The 21217-nt window shown below is 38.3% G+C and overlaps 1 protein-coding gene across 5 annotated transcripts in view; it reads left to right on the top strand.

Moving 5' to 3' along the window:
• Positions 1-936: 936 nt before the first annotated feature.
• Positions 937-21217, top strand: part of LOC132819436 (echinoderm microtubule-associated protein-like 6) — a 512298-nt gene continuing 492017 nt past the window's right edge. For all 5 annotated transcript variants that reach the window (XM_060830942.1, XM_060830941.1, XM_060830940.1 and 2 more), the window contains exon 1: positions 937-1170. In XM_060830942.1, coding sequence (XP_060686925.1) covers positions 974-1170 — 197 coding nt within the window. In that variant the 5' untranslated portion in view covers positions 937-973. The remainder of the gene's footprint in view (positions 1171-21217) is intronic.

A 21217-nucleotide genomic window follows, 5' to 3' on the forward strand; every position in this document is an offset into this window, starting at 1 on the left:
AAGCTAACATTTCGAGTCTAAATGACTCTTCATCAAAGTCATCAGTTTGTGATTGGGTTGATCAGAACTATTTCATATGCAAACCAGATTTCAAATGCCCTCTTTGGAAAAATCATTTTATCTGTTTCTGGAATGAGTGCATAGCTGGCAAAAATCCTTTTGGTATCATTGTAAGACAGTGCTGGACTGCAAATATGATGTGATACAACCACTGGTAATAGGAACATTCACTGTATTGTAAACGGTGAGTTTCAGAATTTTGATCCCACGTTGTTTCAAGGCAGCTTGGTGTGTGATTTCCAAAGGAATTTGCAGGTGATTTCAAGATGCCTCCATGCATCTTCTGCTTTTGTCCTTCTGGGTGGTAGAGGTCACTGATTTGGAGTCTGGGTGAGTCGCTTTCTGTCGGTGGGCAAACAGCTTTATATAATGTTTTCAGACGCCCTCTCTTCACTTCCACCACCAGCAAATATCAGAACTCAAACCATTAACCCATTCTTGATGACGTGCTATATACTGACGCCAGCATTGAGTTTTGGAAACAACATTTCCGCAACTCCCTCGGAGGAACACAAATAGATTTAAGGGACTGTTTCTGCAGACCGTCTCCAAGCGCGTGGTTTGACGCTCGAGCACGCAGTTTGCGCACATTTACGTCTCCCTCCCCATAGCCCTCACAGACGTCAACGGCCGCCCTGCGCTGTTACTAAGCGTTACTGCCCACCTGGTAACGAGCGCGCGCAGCATTTCCAACCGAACTCAGCCCCGTCCTTCAGTGTTAGCTGTTTGCTGCTGCATTTAGCTGACATCATTGAGGTTGTTATTGCAATTGTGAAGAGATACTTTGTGAACGGGAGATTGTGCTTCTGAAATTTTGCTAAAGATTTGTTGTCCTTGAAAGCGATTTTTTTTTTGCAGCACTCTTCCTAAGCCATTGAGAAGGACGGCAAATAAATAATAGGAAGGGAAGGAAATGGCTGATAGAACTGCACCGAAATGCCAGCTGCGGTTAGAGTGGGTTTATGGTTACCGAGGTCACCAGTGCCGGAATAATCTATACTACACGGTTGCCAAGGAGGTGGTCTACTTCGTTGCTGGAGTGGGAATTGTGTACAACACCAGGGAACACACACAGAAATTTTTCCTTGGCCATAACGATGATGTTATCAGGTAGTATTTACCATGTGGAATGAAATGTAATACTTAACAAAATAATAGTCCCCAACAGTACACCAGTTGTTTTAAAAATATGATTTATGCTTTCAATATTAAATTACAGTATGTTTGTATTACGTACATCATTCTTGATGTCTTATGTTTGCTTTTTCAGATTATAGCAGATGTATTAATTTTAAGCATCAAGTTTCACAGTATTTTGTAGCCATGTTTATGGATAAACTGGAGTATTAAATATGCGACGCGTTATTTTTATTACAAATACATTTCAGTGTATATGTGTCGTTATTTTAAGCACATTTTAGTTCAAATTTTCATATTTGAGTAATATTTAAAATGATTATTTCAAGAAATTCAGATACATGTTTCCAAGTGTGTTTCAGTTTTACATTGATTTGATAATTTTTGATACCGTCCTAACTCGGCTGCTGGTTTACGTAACTTGAGTAAAATCACTGTCTGTTTTGATGTTTCCGTTGGTATTGAAAAGAAAGATGAAAATAATCTCTAAGTAAACAATAAATACTGACGCGGAGGTGAACGAAATTGTTTTACTACGCATCCTCTATGGAGACATAAGCTAAGGCAAATTATTTCGGAGAGTGGTACCGTACATGACAGTAATAACTAGCCGAATCTATTTTACTATATTTTTCCCAACGACAACTCCGCTGCTAAATTTGAAGCGTGTCCAGCTGCAACGATGAGGTACAATGCAATACGTTAACAGTCATGCATCATGATGAATTCTGATCTTGGTTTTATTCCTTTTACTCTGTTAAGTAGAACAAAAAGCGATCTTCATATATATTACAACGCATCTCACTTAAAATAATTTTCATGATTTTTGAGCACTGCTATTCTGTTCCTTTCTTTTGCATTTATGTATTTTAATAGCGCTGTGCAAGCCTAGCTTTTTTAAAAAAATTACTGTACTTTCATTACGGTGCTCCTTTTCTTATGATGCAGCCTCTATTTGAAATTTTTCTGGGACTATCAGTGTACAAAATTAACCTTTAACAATTACTTTAAAACATTGAAAAACTCCACATTATTATATTGCACCACATAATTCTCTTTCCACCATTGTGACTATTGTTTTGAGTTTGAGTTTTAAAGAAAAAAGTGGTAGTGGTTAGGAAAGTTGCAACAGTTTTATTATGATATCAGTTCACAACTTTTATGTATTAATGTAATCTTAGCTGTACAAATATTTGTAAAACTATTTATTTTGACCTGAATGCCATTTATTTTGTATATTAGCTTACACCGTCTTTAGCATGAGGAGTTAAAGCAGCAACAGCAGCGTTTTGTAGTTGTTAGGAAGATGCTCACTTTAGTTTAAAGCTGATCCTCATATTTTTAATGTTTAAAAACTGTAAGCTTTGTTCTTGACAAAACCAGTTGAATTAAAATCCATACATGAATTCCTTTTAAAAAATTGAAAGTAGGTCAGTAACAACAGCCCATCTACTAATTGTGATGTTTTATTAACCTTTACTAACAGTTAATTTATTTACGATGTGTGTTGGCTGAGACACTCCTGACAATGACTATAAAATTATTAAATTTATGATGAATTTGTAGTCTCAAAGTATCATGTTAATAGGGATATCTAAAAGTAAGGTTTGGAGGGATATGGGCCAAGAACAAGCAGGTGAGACGAGTTTAGTTTGGGATTATGTTTGGCATGGACTGATTGAACCACAACATCTGTTTCCGTGCTGTGTGACTCTGACTCTACAAAATTTCAGCTTCCTGTAAATTAAATAATGAAACCAACTAATTTTGCAAATTGCAACATTGCAAATTGCAGTGGAACTGAAAATTTAAGCCATAAGTATCAAAAGTCAAGGCTGATTTGATCCATAGCAAACTTTATTTGCTTGCTTTTTTATATACATATAACATCTTAACATTAAGGGTGAATATAGTATAGAATCTTAATAATTAATTAAAAATACTCTCATTCTTAGATTTATATACTTCAGCAAATTCTGATTTATTTTTAGTGTAAATTAGAAGACATCAACGTCTCCATTTACTGCTCCTAATATTAAAAATAAAAGCATTTAGTTTTTCCTGTGTTCTGGATGAACTAACTTGTACAAGTATAAAATTTCAACCTCTGGCAGACATGCATGTATATCACTTGAATCTTACAAAATTCCAATATTTATATGACACACTCTTACACAGAAGAATTATCAAATGAAATAGAGTCTGACTGTTAGGAGACATTTGATTAGATTCCCTACAGTGTGGGAACAGGCCCTTTGGCCCAAGAGGCCCACACCAATCCTCTGAAGAGTAACCCACCCCGACCTATTTACCACTGACTAATGCACCGAGCATGATGGGCAATTTAGCATGACCAGTTCACCTGAACTGCACATCTTTGGAGTGTGGAAGGAAACCCATGCAGACACAGAGAGAATGTGCAAACTCCACACACACAGTCACTCAAGGCTGGAATTGAACCTGGGTCCCTGGTGCTGTAAGGCAGCAATGCTAAGCACTCAGCCACTGTGCCATACATTAGGTCTGATGACCACAGACCTCATCAAAGAGAGAGGTTTCAAAGGTCGTCTTAAAGTAGGAAAAAGAAGTGAAGAGATTAAAGGCAAGAATCTCAACAGCTGCAGGCATAGATACCATTGGTGGAACTGTTAAAATCAGGGAAGCAAAACAAACCAGAATTGGACAGTGCTGATCTAGTCCAAGGTTGGCCAATGGAGTAGTGACTATCAATGACAAAGGTCTTCTGCCTAACAGCAACTTTGTGAGGTAGCTGGACAGTCTGGGATACAAATGCTTTGGTAAAAACTATAAAACCTCTGAAAGAAAAGACATTGTGTTTTTACTCTGTAGTAAAAAAGTATCCGAATCCTCAAGATAGCCAGTTTGATTCTACTTTCCAGTGACTTTATATTGTGACTATATATATAGAGGAATCAGTCCCTGCACCTCCTGCAAACAAGTATCTAGAGAAGGAATATTGAGAAGCAGCATTCTGATCAGCACAGGAATCATTTCAGTAAACTCAGTGGATAGCCTTCCCAGGCTTTTTCACTGCCCATAATAACCATTTTTGTTTTGTCTCTGTTTGTGATGTCTGTATGTGTAAATGGAGGGGGTGGGGTTTCTTAAGGGAATTAGTTTTAACTGGTAAAGCTATTTTTTGAAAGTAAATAATTGTTTATTTGTATTTAGAATCCATTTATTTATAACAAATAGTCATTTTTGTGAAGTACAGAGTGTGGTCAGAGTTTTCCATCGACCTGGGTCCGAAAAGGTAGGTAAATTGGGGAATAATGCGTACTTGAAATCTCGAATTGTTGTGATGACTCTGGGAAGAGTGGGGTTTTGCTCCTCAGAGTGTGTACTTGCTTGCCCGCGCAACGAGAAGCCATGGTACTTGTTCTGTTTAGCCATTCACTTCCATTTCTTTCACATCCACGCATCATTTTCAACCAAGTAAAACCAGTTCTTAGGAATATTGATTACTGAACTCGATCACATTGAATGATGAGAGCTTCCGATTTAAAGATCGAAAGTTTTGTTTAATTGGGATTCTTGTGAATCATATTTGCATATATGGAAAGTGCAATAAATTCAACATCCCACAATTGGTAGGTGAAAAGTAGAACTTTAGAAATGCTTGTGTGAAAACAAGTATTATACAAGTTGCAAAGAAATGGGTATAACTAATTTTTGAAGGTCCTTAGTAATTTCTTACATAATATAATGTGCTGCATCATATAATTGGATTTTGAAATCACACATAGCAAATCAATGATTTGATTAGTTTGTGCTACATTGGGAAGAACAAATATAGACTTGGGGTTAGGAAATCTAATACAATTGCTTTTAGGTGCATAGATTGGAGGTGGTCGGTGTGGGGGAATGTTGGGGATGCATGTTTAAATGAATTTATTCTGAATGTTGAGGCCAGTGGATAAATTTTAAGTGTCTGTTGGTGTTTTTGCTAGTATTGCAGTACCTCTTGATTCAGTGAGCTGTTGGTTGGGAAATTTGCAAGTTGGAGAATTAATGAAAATTGGGAGTTGACTGAAGGAGGAGAAAAACATTGGTGGTGTCCTATGTTAATTTAATGTGGGTACAGAAGTTGTATTCCTGCTCTTCCTAACTTCATGCACAGGTGAACACATCTCAGAAACTTTTCTGAATAAAGGTGTAATTTTCTTGATTTCAACTGTTGCTGGAGTTCATTGTATCAATATGAATTCATCTTGTAAATGGATCCTATTTTGAAGACCCAATATGAAATGAAAGATTAAAAATTTTTAAAAAGCACAGAATACTGGAGAAACTCAGCAGGTCTGGCAACATTGGTGTCGAGAAAAACAGTTAACATTTTGAGTCCAAAATAACTCTTCTGAGCAGAGAATAAAAATTGATGATGTATTTTGGTGAATGTATAGATTACTTTTATTTGTTTGTTCCAAAAGTATTGACTGTAGGTGACCTTGATTCTTAAGATTCTTGGCAAGATTAGAGGTCAATATCCACATATACATTGCTGTGTACAAGATTTCTAAGGGAGTGATAACTTGAGAGAAGAAAACATTTGTCTTGGCCAATGCCTGTCAACATTTTCACTCAAAGAAAGCAAATAGTTAATCATATTTTATTCAACATGTTCCTATAGCTCAGTATTTTGTTTACTTTTTCTCTTTTCCCCTCTTCAATCTAATTTTGAATGTTGAACATTTCTGCCTTGACTGCTCATATTGTACTGGAAATAGATTCCCACAGCTATATAGCTCTGTAAAAGAATATTCTCTTATAAACTTTGTATTTGTGGCACTACTTTTTTTGAAAGGAGTACATATATATTCTGATACTGTGCATAGTTTAGCTAACCTACTTTAGAAGAACTGTTGGTTAAGTTAATATTGAATGTTCGTTGCAAGTGTATTGGGCTGAAAATAACTATGGTTGCTGGCCGTGGTCCTGAATTCAGCAGAAAATAGCTAGTCCCAGCTATCTAATAATTTTTCTGTCATTTAAATGACAAAAGAGCAATTGTAAAAAAAGATTTACTTTAGCGTCCCATTGACTCCACTCTCAAAACTGGTAGAAGGAAAATTAACAATAAAAGATTTTAGGGCTGAATATCAGGAATCAAGTTATACATGCAATACATGAAAAGCTAAAAATTTGGTGCCAGAAGTGGGGGATCAACTCTTAAGATGTAGAAGCAGACGTAAGCCATTGAGTCTACTCTTCCTATTGAATATTGACCCATTCAGTAAGGTCAAGGCTAATTTGATGATCCTCAACTGCTTTCATGTTTTTTCCCATACTGAGTGTTGTCTCAGCCTTGAAAATACTTAGCAACCCAACCTCTATACTGCTCTGTCATAAAGAAGTACACAGATTACTCTGAGAGAACAAATTCTTACTTATATAAGTCCTAACTGTGCAATCCCTCACTCAGACTTTTTCCTCTGGTCCATGATGTGTATTGAATGAGCTGCCAGAGGATGTGGTGGAGGCTGGTACAATTGTAACATTTAAGAGGCATTTGGATGGGTATATGAATAGGAAGGGTTTGGAGGGATGTGGGCCAGGTGCTGGCAGGTGGGATTAGATTGGGTTGGGATATCTGGTCGGCATGGATGGGTTGGACCGAAGGGTCTGTTTCCATGCTGTACACATCTATGACTCTATGACCTGAATTGACTTATTATCCAAAAGAGAGAGAGAGAGATGATGCAGGGCAGAAGTACAGGGAAGTGACACAAGGTAACTTGCTCCTTTGGAGAGCCAGCGTAGACAAACAGGCTGACTATAAATCATTCTATCATACTGTGATAACAAAATTGTTAAAGAAAAGTTAGGACCAATTAGAAACTAAAGCAGAAATTCATTCATGGAAGATGAAGAAATGGTGGAGACACAGAGTTTATAGGATTTGGAAGCCATAAAATGGATGTAGGGTGTGTGTTGTTTGGGGACAGGAGATGTGGACAAAGTACAGGGAGCTAAGAGTGCAAGTTTGAGCTGGGGAAAGGAGATGAAGAGAGGAGAGAGGAAAGGAGAAACTTAGAAATGGAAGTGGGTGACTGGAATTTGTGGGGTAGTGGTGGTGTTGGCTGCAGGGGTAGAGAGTCGGGATATATAAGGGAGCAATTTTGAGAGGGCTTCCCAAATCATTCTCAGCTCTGGGGGACTTCCTCTGAGGAAGACCAGGAATCAGATCAATTGCCCTTTTTGTATAGGCAGCAGCCAATTAAGTCACTGTGCAATGCCACCAGTATTTTAAAAAGATACTTGATATGTTGTAGCACAGGAGATTTGTTGATAAGATTAAAGGCTTTAATATATCTTGAAAATATGGTGGGGAGTGATCAATTGACGAATCAAAGAAAGACACATTGCACTGCTCTAATGATGCCTTTTAAACTCGCCAGTTCATTAGAATTCACTTACAGGTTTAAGGCCCAATGTGCAACAGGACCTGTGACTTTAATCCATGTAACTCAGTCTCAACTCCTGTATTTAAAGACCCAAACTGAGTTGCAAAAAGAGTGACAAGATGTGATAATGGATTGCAGAAGAAGGATCATGGTTTAGCAATGTTTTGTTTTGAGCTGGCATTGCCAGTGAGGAGCTGGAGAAAGGCACTCTCAGTTAGCAGTGGGAGCTAATTCATTGCTGACATGGGAAAAAAATGACTGGAAGTGGCTGAGGAGGACAGTGCAGGAATAGAACCAGTTTTGTGTATTCAGTTTCTTTAGTGACCTAACTGAGTCAGAAAAAGTGAATAATTTAATATAATCTACATCTGACACACCACCCTTTTACATTATCTTGTCAAACTAGCTCCATTATAGCACATCTCACACCCATTTGCACACCCATCAAATCTTCTTTACTATATACTTCCTCAAGTCATCATCCATTATTCTATTGCTTTCACTTATTGTGTAATTAATTTCTCATTCTGATAGGCATCCTTATGAAATTGATTGCATCAGCTGGATGCCATTACAGTCACTTATTAGGTCTATTGCTTCCCTCTTTGCATGAAAAAAAAACACAAAAAACAAAAAGTCTGCCTCCTCAGTTTCCAGTTTTCAAATGCAGAGAAGGTGTTAGTGATTAGTGAACTTTCAGCATTCTTGATCCTGGAGGATCGGATGGTGGAAACCTCCACCTGCCTGGTGAAACAACAATAGTAGCAAGTTACTTGTCATTCTACTGATAGTCCTGACATTTTGGTCAGTAGTGAAGTAATGTAATTCGCTGCTGATCTTGTAGAAAGCAGGTCTTGAAGTTCTCGTGGTCTCTAGTATGAATTTTTCCTTTCCTAATATGATTCTGATACCAAATGGGGATATCTCTGGGTTTGTGGAAACAGTGGGGATGTCAATACAGCAAGCAGAAATCCCTTTCACTTAAGATTTTCCACTTTAATTTTATAGAGAATAAAATAAATCATCTATACCTACAGATTGAGAGTAGGAGCTTAAACATTAACATCTAAGAATGATTTTAAAATTGCTAGTTTTTGCTTAGTCATGATGGAGGAATTTAAAAGTCTGTAACTATAAAATTAGGTTTGTAGAGCCAATGAAGCTGTTAATAAATAGATCTGATCTTAGCACACATTTTAAAGTCCAGTTACTTCTCACTTAACAAGGTGCAACATTCAAGCATTTTTATTAGAATAATAGTGTAAAGGAAAGTTCTTGATTATTCAGTAATTTTTATTTGATTGTGTTTTTTAAAGGGGCCTTCAGTAGTGCACTCTATTGGGAATTGTAAAATCACTGACAGGAACTCTTGAGTTAAGCATATATGCATGGATTCCTCAAGTTGTTTTCAATTTCTAAGGAAGTAGGAAACGTACAGTTTTGCTATATTGCTACCTCAAAATCAGGGTGCTGATTTCAACAAGAAGTAAAATTTGATCAGTTTCATATTAAGTTGCAACATATCTTTGATCTCCTATAGCACATTTGTAAATGAATTATAGCGAATGACTACTACAACATCAGGCAAACTGAAAAATGCACTAGCATAGACACTTACATTTTAATAAGACCAGGTTTTCACTTGGTGAAATAAACCAGATTGGATGATATTGGCAAGTCTATTAGTGGAGAATCTGTATCAACTACACAGCCCTTTCCAAGCTCTGCTCAGCTGGACACCTGCTGTATACAGTGCCATTAAAGTAAAGAGGAATTGTTTAGCAGCAGTAATGTTTGATGTACAGACAGGCCTTGCAAGCAATCAAACAGAGATTGCAGAGAGAGTTGAGATATCCACCTCAATCATAACTAGATTGATGCCACAGGGTATAGCAATATGCAGTTCAATGAGTTGAGTACCAAATGATTTAAAGTGATAACTGTGAGTTGGTGACAATTGTTCTGTTTGATTCAGTGCATGCTAATATCTGTAACTGTAGAATTGAAATGTATCGGCTCTTTGGGCAAAGGATTTCTCTCTGCCTAAATAATCTCTTGTCTAATTCAGTCACTGTGACATTTGTGAACACAATATGTAAAACCATTTTTTCAGTAATTCACCCGTATATTTTTTTTACACAGCAAATATCTGTGGGGACCAATGTATCCTAATCATTGCCAAGTTATCATTTAGAATGGCCAATTACAAATAATTGAATCAGCTGTACTGCCCAAGCCATGCTAAACCAAGTAGCGAGAATGAGGGTTCTTGCGGCACAGTGGGTCTCTCTACCTCTGAACAAGAAGGCTTTGGTTCAACTCTCACCTACTCTAAAGTTGTGTAATATCTCTGAATGCATTGATTAGAAAAAAAAATAACTCATTGGAATAAGATAACTGTGATATCTAATTGTTTTGCCTAGGATTCAAGTTACTGCTTTTATTTCGGTCTTCTCTGAGAACTCTTGGTTTCTCAAATAGCAAGTTGAATATTCTCACTTTACAGGAGTTCTGCTGAAGTTTTATTTTTAACTAAATAGCTGAGGAAACTCAGCAAGTCTGGAAACATCTTGGAAGAGAAAGAAGAACACGGATAGATGAAGATGGAGTCCAGAAAGAGAAAAAGAAAGTTAGGCATACAAAGGGATAGTTAATAGTATGCCAGGGACCAGGAAAAACTGACACTTGGGACAATGTTTGGATGAAAACAGGTTCGCTGTGCTGGAACACATATCATGAGAGGACCTGGAATGTAGATTGGGTAGAGGACATAGACGATGATGTTTATTGTAAAATTATTGAATTTGAAACTGGGTCCTGAAGACTGTAGGATCTCCCAATTCTGCTTATTCCTCTCCTTCTCCTAAACTCCCTGTCAACAGCATAAATACCACCTTTTCCTAGCCTCTATCAGTTCTAAAGAAGGGTTACAGGATCCAAACTTTAACTCTATTTTCTTTCCACAGATGTTGCCAGACCTGCTGAATGGGATGAGGACATGTCTGCCTAGGCCAGCTTTTATTTACTATCCCATTTGCCCAGAAGACAGTCAAGTATCAATCCCATTTGTGGTCTGGAATTATGTGTGAGGTTAGCAGTTTCCTCCCCTGAAGGATATGAGCAAACCAGATGAGTTTTCCTCACAAATCGATAACGGATTCATCTGTTGTGATGGAATTTGAACCTGGCTTCTCAGATCAATTCCTGGGTGTCCGGATTAACAGTTCATTGATCATACCACTAGATTATTGTAATTTTTTTCTGGTAATTTTCTGTTTTGGTTTCAAATCTTCAACATCTGCAATTCTTTGGTTTAGTTCAGCATTTTTATTTTTAACTAATTTTCAATTTCATACCTTTCAGGACAATAAAGCATTTAGTCAATAAAAACCCAAATTATGATTTTCCCACCAAATTACTTTGCAACTGCGTTAACACAGAAGCATTAAATAACATTAAAATATAGTTCACTACAGATGTGAACTTAATGTGTTCACTTGGCAATATTATTTAGTTTCCATTAATTAGGAGGAAAATTCTATGGGGATTTCCCAAGATTCACACAATCCACATCTTTTGAGGGAAAGGAGTACTCTTGGACACCCCTCATTTAATTTCACTCCATTATTTCCCAGGTTTATCTGGGGTAATATCTATTCAATTTTATTTTCCAAAGGAAAACAATGGATACTAATTATTAGTACATATGCTCTAAATGGTTAATCAAACATTCTTAAAAGATTATCCAATTGTCTTATTGCCTGTATCCATCTTGTGGACAGTTCTTAATAAGTAGGGTTCTCCCTAGCTTTTATTGTTCTACTCCAAAAATTTTTTTATCCCTTTTCATTAATTTTACTCACTTTGGTCACATGTGTGTTTACTGCCAGCTCTCTGCACAGGAGATGAGCAGCAATGGAATCAAAACAATCAATTACACATGTTTAAAGCTAGATCTTAGATATAGTAACTTTCAATCTTTTATAATTGCACAAAAAAAAATCATATTTCTTGGCACATAAGCTAGTTATCAACATCAGTTGGATTCAATTAAAAATGTACTTTGTCTCTTCCTAATCTTCTGCTCAGTAGCTCATCATGATCATCCCAGCTACACTGCACCAGATCTACTATCGCATTCTTGTATTTGAGAGTATAATGCCACACTGCTTCAGATAACCCAACAGTTCATAATTTCTTACTTGTGTGAAATATTCATAAAACTTCAGTTAACTACACCTTCTGTCAAGAATTTTTCTTAATTCGGCTCATTTGGGTCTTGTAGCTTGGTGCTCCAATAAATGACTCATTTTACTTAATTTAAATTTTTCCAGTTTAGCTATACATGAATGAAATTGATTGCTTTTCTTAGATTAACCTTCTTCCAGAAGCTAGAATAAATCGCTGGTGAACAATTTTCTCAAAATTCTGATCTCTTGCAGGCAAATTCCAATCAGTCAAACTTAGCCCCTGATTGATTCATAGCTTGTAGTTCTGTCTACTAGAAGTGATGAGCCACATGGTTTAGGATCGTATGCAGTTTTCTAATATGTGCAGAAACAAGGCAGTTCACATCTGCACAAATTACATTTGTGAATGAAATCTTGAACATTTATAGAGAGGATAACCCTCACATTAGATGAATTCTCCTGGTTGATATGGCCTAGATTACTCGTACACATTGGTGGGGAGGTAAACAATGAAACACAAACCTCTGTTTCTCATTGCAGAGAAATGCACATAAATTGTCAATGTAGTAAACAAGCCATAAATCTATTATGCCTTGGATCACTCACATCCCTAATCCTGACAACATGAGTCCCTGACCTATAACTCTAGCCTGATCCCTAATGCTAATCATTACCTTCAATATGCACCCTACAGATATATTGCGGGGGAATCCAGACCCAGATCCTAAACCTACATATTTCCCCCTTTTCTTTGTAGTATGTGAGGGGCTGCTACCAACTGTAGTCAAATTACAACTGTAAAATTTGTTTTTACCAAATTACAATTGTAGTCAAACATTGACATAAGAGTTGACATTTGGAGAGGAAATAAGAGTGAATACCCTTAATATCATGGTAACTTTTGATAGATTATGTGCCTTCAAACTTTTCTAGTAAAATTGAAATAAATGAGAATTGGAGAATGCTCTTTACTGGAGTCACACAAAGAACAAAGATAAATGGAGGCAAAGCATCTCAGTCCTGGTCCTCAGTCCAACTCACTACATGAGTTCCTCAAAGTGAGTCCTAGGCCTAAACTTTTTCAATTACATCATTAATGACTTTTCCTTCAGGTCAGAGTTGGAAAGCACACTGATGATTGCCTAAAGTCAGTACCATTCTCAAATTCTTTCTTATTGAAGCAATCCATCTCCACATACGCAAAGATCTGAATAAAATTCAGGCTTGGGGTGGTAAGTGGTAAATAACATTCAGATCTGTGGGCGGCACGGTGGCACAGTTGTGGGCGGCACAGTGGCACAGTGTGGGCGGCACGGTGGCACAGTGTGAGCTGCACGGTGGCACAGGTGGGCAGTACGGCGGCACAGTGGTTAGCACTGCTGTCTCACAGCGCCTGAGACCCGGGTTCATTTCCCGACTCAGGCGACTGACTGTGTGGAGTTTGCACGTTCTCCCCGTGTCTGCGTGGGTTTCCTCCGGGTGCTCCGGTTTCCTCCCGCGGTCCAAAGATGTGCGGGTCAGGTGAATTGGCCATGCTAAATTGCCCGTAGTGTTAGGTAAGGGGTAAATGTAGGGGTATGGGTGGGTTGCGCTTCGGCGGGTCGGTGTGGACTTGTTGGGCCGAAGGGCCTGTTTCCACACTGTAAGTAATCTAATCTAATCCAATCTAATCTCTGAAGTTTCAGGGAATAACCATCCACAAAAAGAGTGGATCTAACTATGTCTTCTTGATATTCATAGGAACATTTAGGTGTAGGTCATTTGGCCCCTTGAGCCTGTTCCGCCATTCAATAAGATTAGTGGCCTAACTCTTTATACATATCTTTGGCTAACAAAAAATATCTCACATTTAAAATTAACAACTGATAAAGCATCCACTGCTAATTGTTCAAGAGAGTTCCACATGTCTACCATTGTTTGTGTAGAAGTGCTTGCTAACATTTAACCTGAACAGTCTGGCCCTAATTCTCACACTATAGCACATACTTGTAGAATCCCCATCCAGTCAAAATAGTTCATCTACCCTGTCTTTTCCTGCTAATATCTTGAAGACTTTGATCAGATTACCCTTAACTTTCAATGGTATTACCATTCCTGAATCCCCCATCATGAACAACATTCTAGAAATTGCCATGGACCAGAACAGCCAACAATCATGACCAGATTAAAAACCAACTTTATTATCTATTTATAATTTATAGGTGACTGTGTTTATGAAAGCACATTAAACAACTGAACAAAGATGGCTGCTATAAATATCATTGGACTTAGTGCTGTAGTATTTTTCCAGAAGCTTTTCAAATGTTGAAGTCAGTCAGATAATCAGTTTCCCAATGATGCACAAATTAACTATTGTGTCATAAACTGCCAAAAACAAATACACAATAGAATTGCAGGTAACACCAATCCTGGAAGATGATGTGATAATGAGTGTCCAATTAACCTTTGAGATGGACCAGAGATAGCTGGTTATCTGCAGCTCAAGCCTTCATCTCAATGGTAACTGTCTCCTTCATGCCCAACCCAAATGAAGCTTGGTCACATGACTCTAAATGCTGAACTCAACTGCGACTTTGGTCATACAATTAGTCACAATATTTAATGCCTTTCAGTGTCAAAAGGGAGATAATTAGATTCTCTCAATGGATATATTCATTTCCCAGCACTTTCGGCACACCAAGCCTAAATGTTGCCCAAGAATTGCTTGAGCTGAAAATGTGTTGCTGGAAAAGCGCAGCAGGTCAGGCAGCATCCAAGGAACAGGAAATTTGACGTTTCGGGCATAAGCCCTTCATCAGGAATTATCAGAGCTGAAAATGTGTTGCTGGAAAAGCGCAGCAGGTCAGGCAGCATCCAAGGAACAGGAAATTCGATGTTTCGGGCATTTCCTCCAGGAATTGCTGGATGCAAACATGAACTGCTTCATTACCTTAGAAAAATATTAGAATAATCAGAAAACATGAACTGCTTCATTACCTGAGAAAAATACTAGAATAATCAGCAAACATCTCCACTTCTGACCCTATGATGGAAGAAATGCCATTGCTGAAGCAGCTGAAAATAGGTGATCCTAGGACATTGCCCTGAGAAATTCTTGCAGTAATGTCTTAGGATTGAAATGATTAAGGTATTCTAATCAATGACTGAATGGTGAGAGTTGTTTGGGATATTGAGAAGGGGTTGGTTCGTGATGAACAGAGCTCTTCCATTTCCTGTGTGTACACAAAGAGAAAAGTAAAGATCAAAAAGACTCACGGGCAGAACTCTGTGTTACAAAAGGCTCATTCTCCAGCCCAGAGCAGGTCAGAATCAGAAGCTGACTGGGAAATGTTAATTCAGTCCCTTGATGGAGATAATATGGCATTACTTTGGCATATACATTTTTTTTCCATCCCTGAAGAATGTTCTATAGTTAGTTCAATCAGTGATATTTAATTGCTGTAACAAATTGCAGATTCTGGAAACTTGAATTTAATTTTTAGAAAAAGTTTAGGAAAGAGACAAAGGTTAAGATTCATGACTTGTCAAAATGAGTAAAATGTAGAGGACATATCAGTTTTTTTTAGTAACTGCAGCGGCAGTGATAAAAGGGAGAACAAATGAGAGAGTGAACTGTTTAGCAAGGTTAGATCTCATGGACTACAGGGAGAACTAGCCATTTGGATACAGAACTGGCTCAAAGGTAGAAGACAAAGGGTGGTGGTGGTGATGGAGTGTTGTTTTGCAGACTGGAGACCTGTGATCGGTGGAGTGCCACAAGGATCGGTGCTGGGTCAACTACGTTTTGTCATTTGCATAAATGATTTGGATGCAAGCATAAGAGGTACAGTTAGTAAGTTTGCAGATGACACCAAAATTGGATATGTCATGGACAGCGAAGAAGATTACCTCGGATTACAACAGGATCTTGACGAGATGGGCCAATCGACTGAGAAGTGGCAGATGGAGTTTAATTCAGATAAATGTGAGGTGCTGCATTTTGGGAAAGCAAATCACAGCACGACGTATACACTTAATGGTAAGGTCCTGAGGAGTGTTGCTCAACAAAGAGACCTTGGAGTGCAGGTTCACAGCTCCTTGAAAGAGGAGTCGCAGGTAGATAGGATAGTGAAGAAGCGTTTCGTATGCTTTCTTTTATTGGTCAGAGTATTGAGTACAGGACTTGGGAGGTCATGTTGCGGCTGTACAGGACATTGGTTAGGCCACTGTTGGAATATTGCATGCAATTCTGGTCTTCTTCCTACCGGAAAGATGTTGTGAAACTTGAAAGGGTTCAGAAAAGATTTACAAGAATGTTGCCAGGGTTGGAGGATTTGAGCTATAGCGAGAGGCTGAACTGGCTGGGGCTGTTTTCCCTGGAGTGTCGCAGGTTGAGGGGTGACCTTATAGAGGTTTACAAAATTATGAGGGGCATACATAGGATAAATAGACAAAGTCTTTTCCCTGGGTCGAGGAGTCTAGAACTAGAGGGCATAGGTTGAGGGCGTGAGAGGGCAAAGATATAAAAGAGACATAAGGGGCAACTTTTTCACACAGAGTGTGCTGTGTGTATCGAATGAGCTGCCAGAAGAAGTGACGGAGGCTGGTACAATTACAACATTTAAAAGGCATTTGGATGGGTATATGAATAGGAAGGGTTTGTAGGGATATGGGCCAAGTACCGGCAGGTGGGACTAGATTGGGTTGGGTTATCTGGTCGGCATGGACGGTTTAGATTGAAGGGTCTGTTTCCATGTTGTACATCTCTATGACTATCTATGACTCTATGAAAAGGTTTTGTAAAAGACCAATTTAATATGCTCCTCAGTGGCGAACTTAATGATGGGAAGGACATGGAAAGAAATGTGGCAGTGGGGACATGATGGAATGGCCTTCCTGCTGAGTCCATTAAGGTTTTTGTTCAAAGCAATTCCATACCTGATTAAAGCACTTGGCATTTGGAAGCATGGGAGCTTGTGAAGACCCACTTTGCTCTTACTACCAACCTCACCTTTCTTGCATCACTCCTACCAACCACTGGTGTCCATTGATGATTCAAGGTCTCTGGTGGATGTTGTATTGATATCAGCCATCATTGATCATATTGTCCAGTAGGTTGCTAGTCCCTGGTTCTCTCAGCCTTGGGGGACTTCTACCCTCAGAGCCTTTGATCTTGTGAAGAACTGTCAGTACCTAGAAATGGCACTTAATGTGGCAGAACTTCCTTAAAAGAAGTGTACTGCTCAATCGTGCAAAATAATAGGAAATGGTAATGGAACAAGTGAAAAATCTAAAGGTTCATCTAAAGTAACTATTGGGAAACAGCCGTCTGGAAAATAAACTAGAACAGTGGTTATGATTTGAAATTGTTGGACTCCCTGTTGAGTCCATATAACTGTAAAGAGCCTATTTGTAAAATGGGCGTTATGCCTTGGTCTTCCATTGAATTGCAATTAAACAATGCAGGAGATTGAGTTCAGAATGGGATGAGCAATTGAAGGGTCAAGAAGCACCTGATCAAAGTCGGGCACACTGATTGAATGAAAGTGTTCAATAAAGCTTTCACCTAATTGGTGGTACTTTTCTCTCCCTATCGGAGAGAATACAGCTTGATGAGCAGACAACAGAGTGCATTAAATGGAAAACATAGGCTTTTTTTTGTCTGAGGTGATGTTTGAGGTCCTGATGGTAGGAAGGGATAAGGTGAGGTGAAAGGGCTATTGTGCTACAAAAGGAATGATCCTTGTGCTAGTTGAAAGGGAGGTGACCAGGTGGAAATGTTCAGTGTTGGTATTGTACTGGATGATTAATTGAATATGGACATTGATTAAATGACAGGTGGAATCATGACTACAGCATAGAAAGAGGACATTTGTCCCATTTGAGTCCATGCTGATTGTGCAGAAAGAGTTCAGTTAGTCTTCATTTTCTGACATTTTCTGTACTGCTGCAATTCCACACACCACCCCCTGCTTGGGAAGACATTTTAGATTTACAGCAGGTTGTGAGGACGATTCTGTGTTTTATGTAGTAAGTGATATTAACTTGGAATGGCCTTCTGACAGAATGCTAAAAAGAACTGTGAACTAAAAAGCATAATTGTGACAAATGAATTTGCAGAGCTTTGGGGCTGGAGCAAGAGAAATAGTACTGACTAGATTGCTCTATTGAAAGCTGGCATAAACTTGTATTGAAAGATTTCCTATGCTGTAAGGTTAAGGAGTGGTTTCCTGCCCTGTCACCTGAATAGTTAGTGAGAAATGTATCCCCACCAATCACAGTTGTCCCATGGCCATTTGGTGCTACAAGAGATTAGTAATTGACTGAAGATGGAGCTTTTGGCATTCATTTTGGTTGAAGTACTGTCTGAAAGAGCTTCAGGTCAATCTGTCTTTCATAGAAGAAAATTCACTGTGTTTTACCTGTCATATGTTAGTAGAGTACATGGAACATGTGTTTTCTGGGTGCTGTTATTTGATTAGTTATTGGGCACAACTTGAACACTAAGTGCTGGTAGCTTGCTTTTAAAAAGTGTAACAATCCCTTCCAGAATCTGTGGGTTTTTAATATTTTTTAATAGATATTTTTATTGAAAATTTAACATGTTTTTACAAACTTAGAGAATAATACATGCAAATACAAATATTAATATACAATTAAATATTAAATAAATAACCAAAACCTAACAGACAAAAAGAAGAGATAAAGAGAAAAAAAAGGAGAAAACAAAACTCAAGTAACTACTAATCTAACCTATAACTAACCAGAGCGTGTAAGAAAATATCTTACATTACACAAGAGAAAAAAAAAGTTTAACATAGTAATTAAATAGTGAAGTACACGCTCGGAACGAATTAACATCAAGTCATAATAAAACCCGTATTAATGGTGATGTTTAACAGTGTCACATTATCAGTTTTCCACGCTGCTGGAACCCTCCCAGAATTCAATGTGTTATGACATGGAGACAAACATTTAGGAGCTAAATCAAATCAGTCCTCGTAACTATGTTTATAATAAAGTAAAATTAAAACCTTAAGTCCCAAAAATTGACCCCAATGATTCCTAACCAGACCTTTTCAATAACCAGTCTGAGACTTTATGAATAATCAGTATTTGACACTTGATAGCTTAAACAAAATACTTCATAATTTAACAATAATACGGTAACATTAGCAAAGCAAAATTAAATAATAAAATAAAGTCACAAGAGACACAAACACAGTTAAGGGATAAGTTTAAGAAAAGGAAACATAAAACTGGTCAGATCATTTAAGCAGTTTCCATGATGTGCTGCTTCACTGGTATGTGAAATGATCTCTTGATTTTGAAAAATGTTGATCAATGCTGTTTGAGTTCACTCTGAAGAGGCAATTACAGTTATAACATACTAGAAACAAAAATGCTGGAGATCACAGCAGGTCAGGCAGCAGCTGAAGAGAGAAGGCAAGCTAGTTTCTATTCATTGAACTACCAATAGCTGATAATGGTAGATTAGGCAGGGGGCTTTCAAATCTCCATGCTGCAGCATCAACAGCCAGACTCTTTCCTCAGAACCCTCCAGGTCAAAAATATTCCAACCTCTCCTTCCGTTTGGTCATCATATTTTCTCCCAGACTTGCTGGCATCAGTTCTCAGATACTGACTTCATGAGGAGTCAAACATCTGCTACCTAAGCAATCTGCTGCTCTGGAGTTGAAAACTCTATGGAGTTCTTTGATCAAGAACTAAACTGCAATTAAGTTTCAGGCTTGGCCTCAAAAACACATAATAGCTTGTTTGTTCTATTTGATTTTAACGAAAATTACTTACCACAGTCCTAAGATCACCCATCAATTCTTAGCTCACGTTCACAGCTGCAAACCAAAAATTGATTAGAGTAAAAATGAAGAAATCAGCGTGGGTTCTAAGAAGTGATTTTGGAATATTTTGACCAGTACCTTTGCAATCTCTACAGCTGTTTCAAGTCAGAGATATTCGCAGCAAAATAAAAGGCCCTTTGACCTGTTGAGCCTGTGCCAGTCAAAAACAAGCACAAGTATTCCAATCCCATTTTTGAGCTCTTGGACTATAATCTTGTAAGTTTTAGCATGACAAGTACACATCTAAATACTTCTTAAATGTTTGTGCTTATACCATCCTTATAGGCAGTAAGTTCCAGATTCCTATCATCCTAGGGTTGAAATCCTTTCCCCCTCACATCGCCTCTAAACTTTCTGCTTCTTACCTTAAATCTGTGCCACCAAGAGGCAAGTTCCTTTCTGTTTATCCTATCTATGCCTTTCATAACTTTATACATCTCAATCATGTTTCTCTCCATCTCTTCTGCTCCAAGGAAGACGACTTCAGTCATTCTTCATAGTAGAACTCTCCAGCTTCAGTAACATCCAGAACTGCACATACAACTCTAGCTGTGGTCTCCAACACTTTGTATAGATCCAGTATATCCCAGTTGCTATTAAACTCTATGCCTCGGCTAATATCCCATGTATCTTCGTAGCCACTTTATCCACCTGTCCTGCTACTTTAAGTGACAGAAAGGGGTATGTACACCAAGGTCCCTCTGATCCTTTGTGCTTTCCAGGGTTTGACCGTTCATGTATTTCCTTGCCTTGTTTGTCCTGCCCAAGTGCATCATCTCACACTTAACTAGGTTGATCAGTGACTAATTGAATTCAATCATCTGACGAGCCCATCTATATCCTCCTGTAATCTAAGGCTCTCCTCTTCACTATTTACCACCCCACCAATTTTCGTAATGTATCATAAAACACTTAGAGTCATAGAGATGTACAGCACGGAAACAGACTCTTCAGTCCAACTCGTCCATGCGACCAGATATCCCTATCTAATCTAGTCCCATTTGCCAGCAGCCAGCCCATATTCCTCAAAACTCTTCCGATTCATGTACCTATCCAGATGCCTTTTAAATGTTGCAATTGTACTAGCCTCCACCACTTCCTTTGGCAGCTCATTCCAAATACGTATCACCCTCTGTGTGAAAAAAGTTGCGTTTTTGGTGTCTTTTATATCTTTTATATCTTTCCCTCTCACCCTAAACCAATGCCCTCTAGTTCTGGACTCCCCAACCCCAGGGAAAAGACTGTCTATTTATCCTATCCATGCCCCTCATGATTTTATAAACCTTAGTCTCCAACGCTCCAGGGAAAATAGCCTCAGCCTATTCAACCACTCTCTATAGCACAAATCCTTCAACCCTGGCAACATCCTTGTAAATCTTTTCTGAACCCTTTCAAGTTTCACAACATCCTTCCAATAGGAAGGAGACCAAAATTGTACACAATATTCCAACAGTGGCCTAACCAATGTCCTGTGCAGCTGCAACATGACCTCCCAAATCTTGTACTCAATACTCTGACCAATAAAAGAAAGCATACCTGGTGGCACGGTTGCACAGTGGTTAGC

This window comes from Hemiscyllium ocellatum, chromosome 10, assembly GCF_020745735.1.
Source record: "Hemiscyllium ocellatum isolate sHemOce1 chromosome 10, sHemOce1.pat.X.cur, whole genome shotgun sequence".
Lineage (NCBI taxonomy): Eukaryota > Metazoa > Chordata > Chondrichthyes > Orectolobiformes > Hemiscylliidae > Hemiscyllium > Hemiscyllium ocellatum.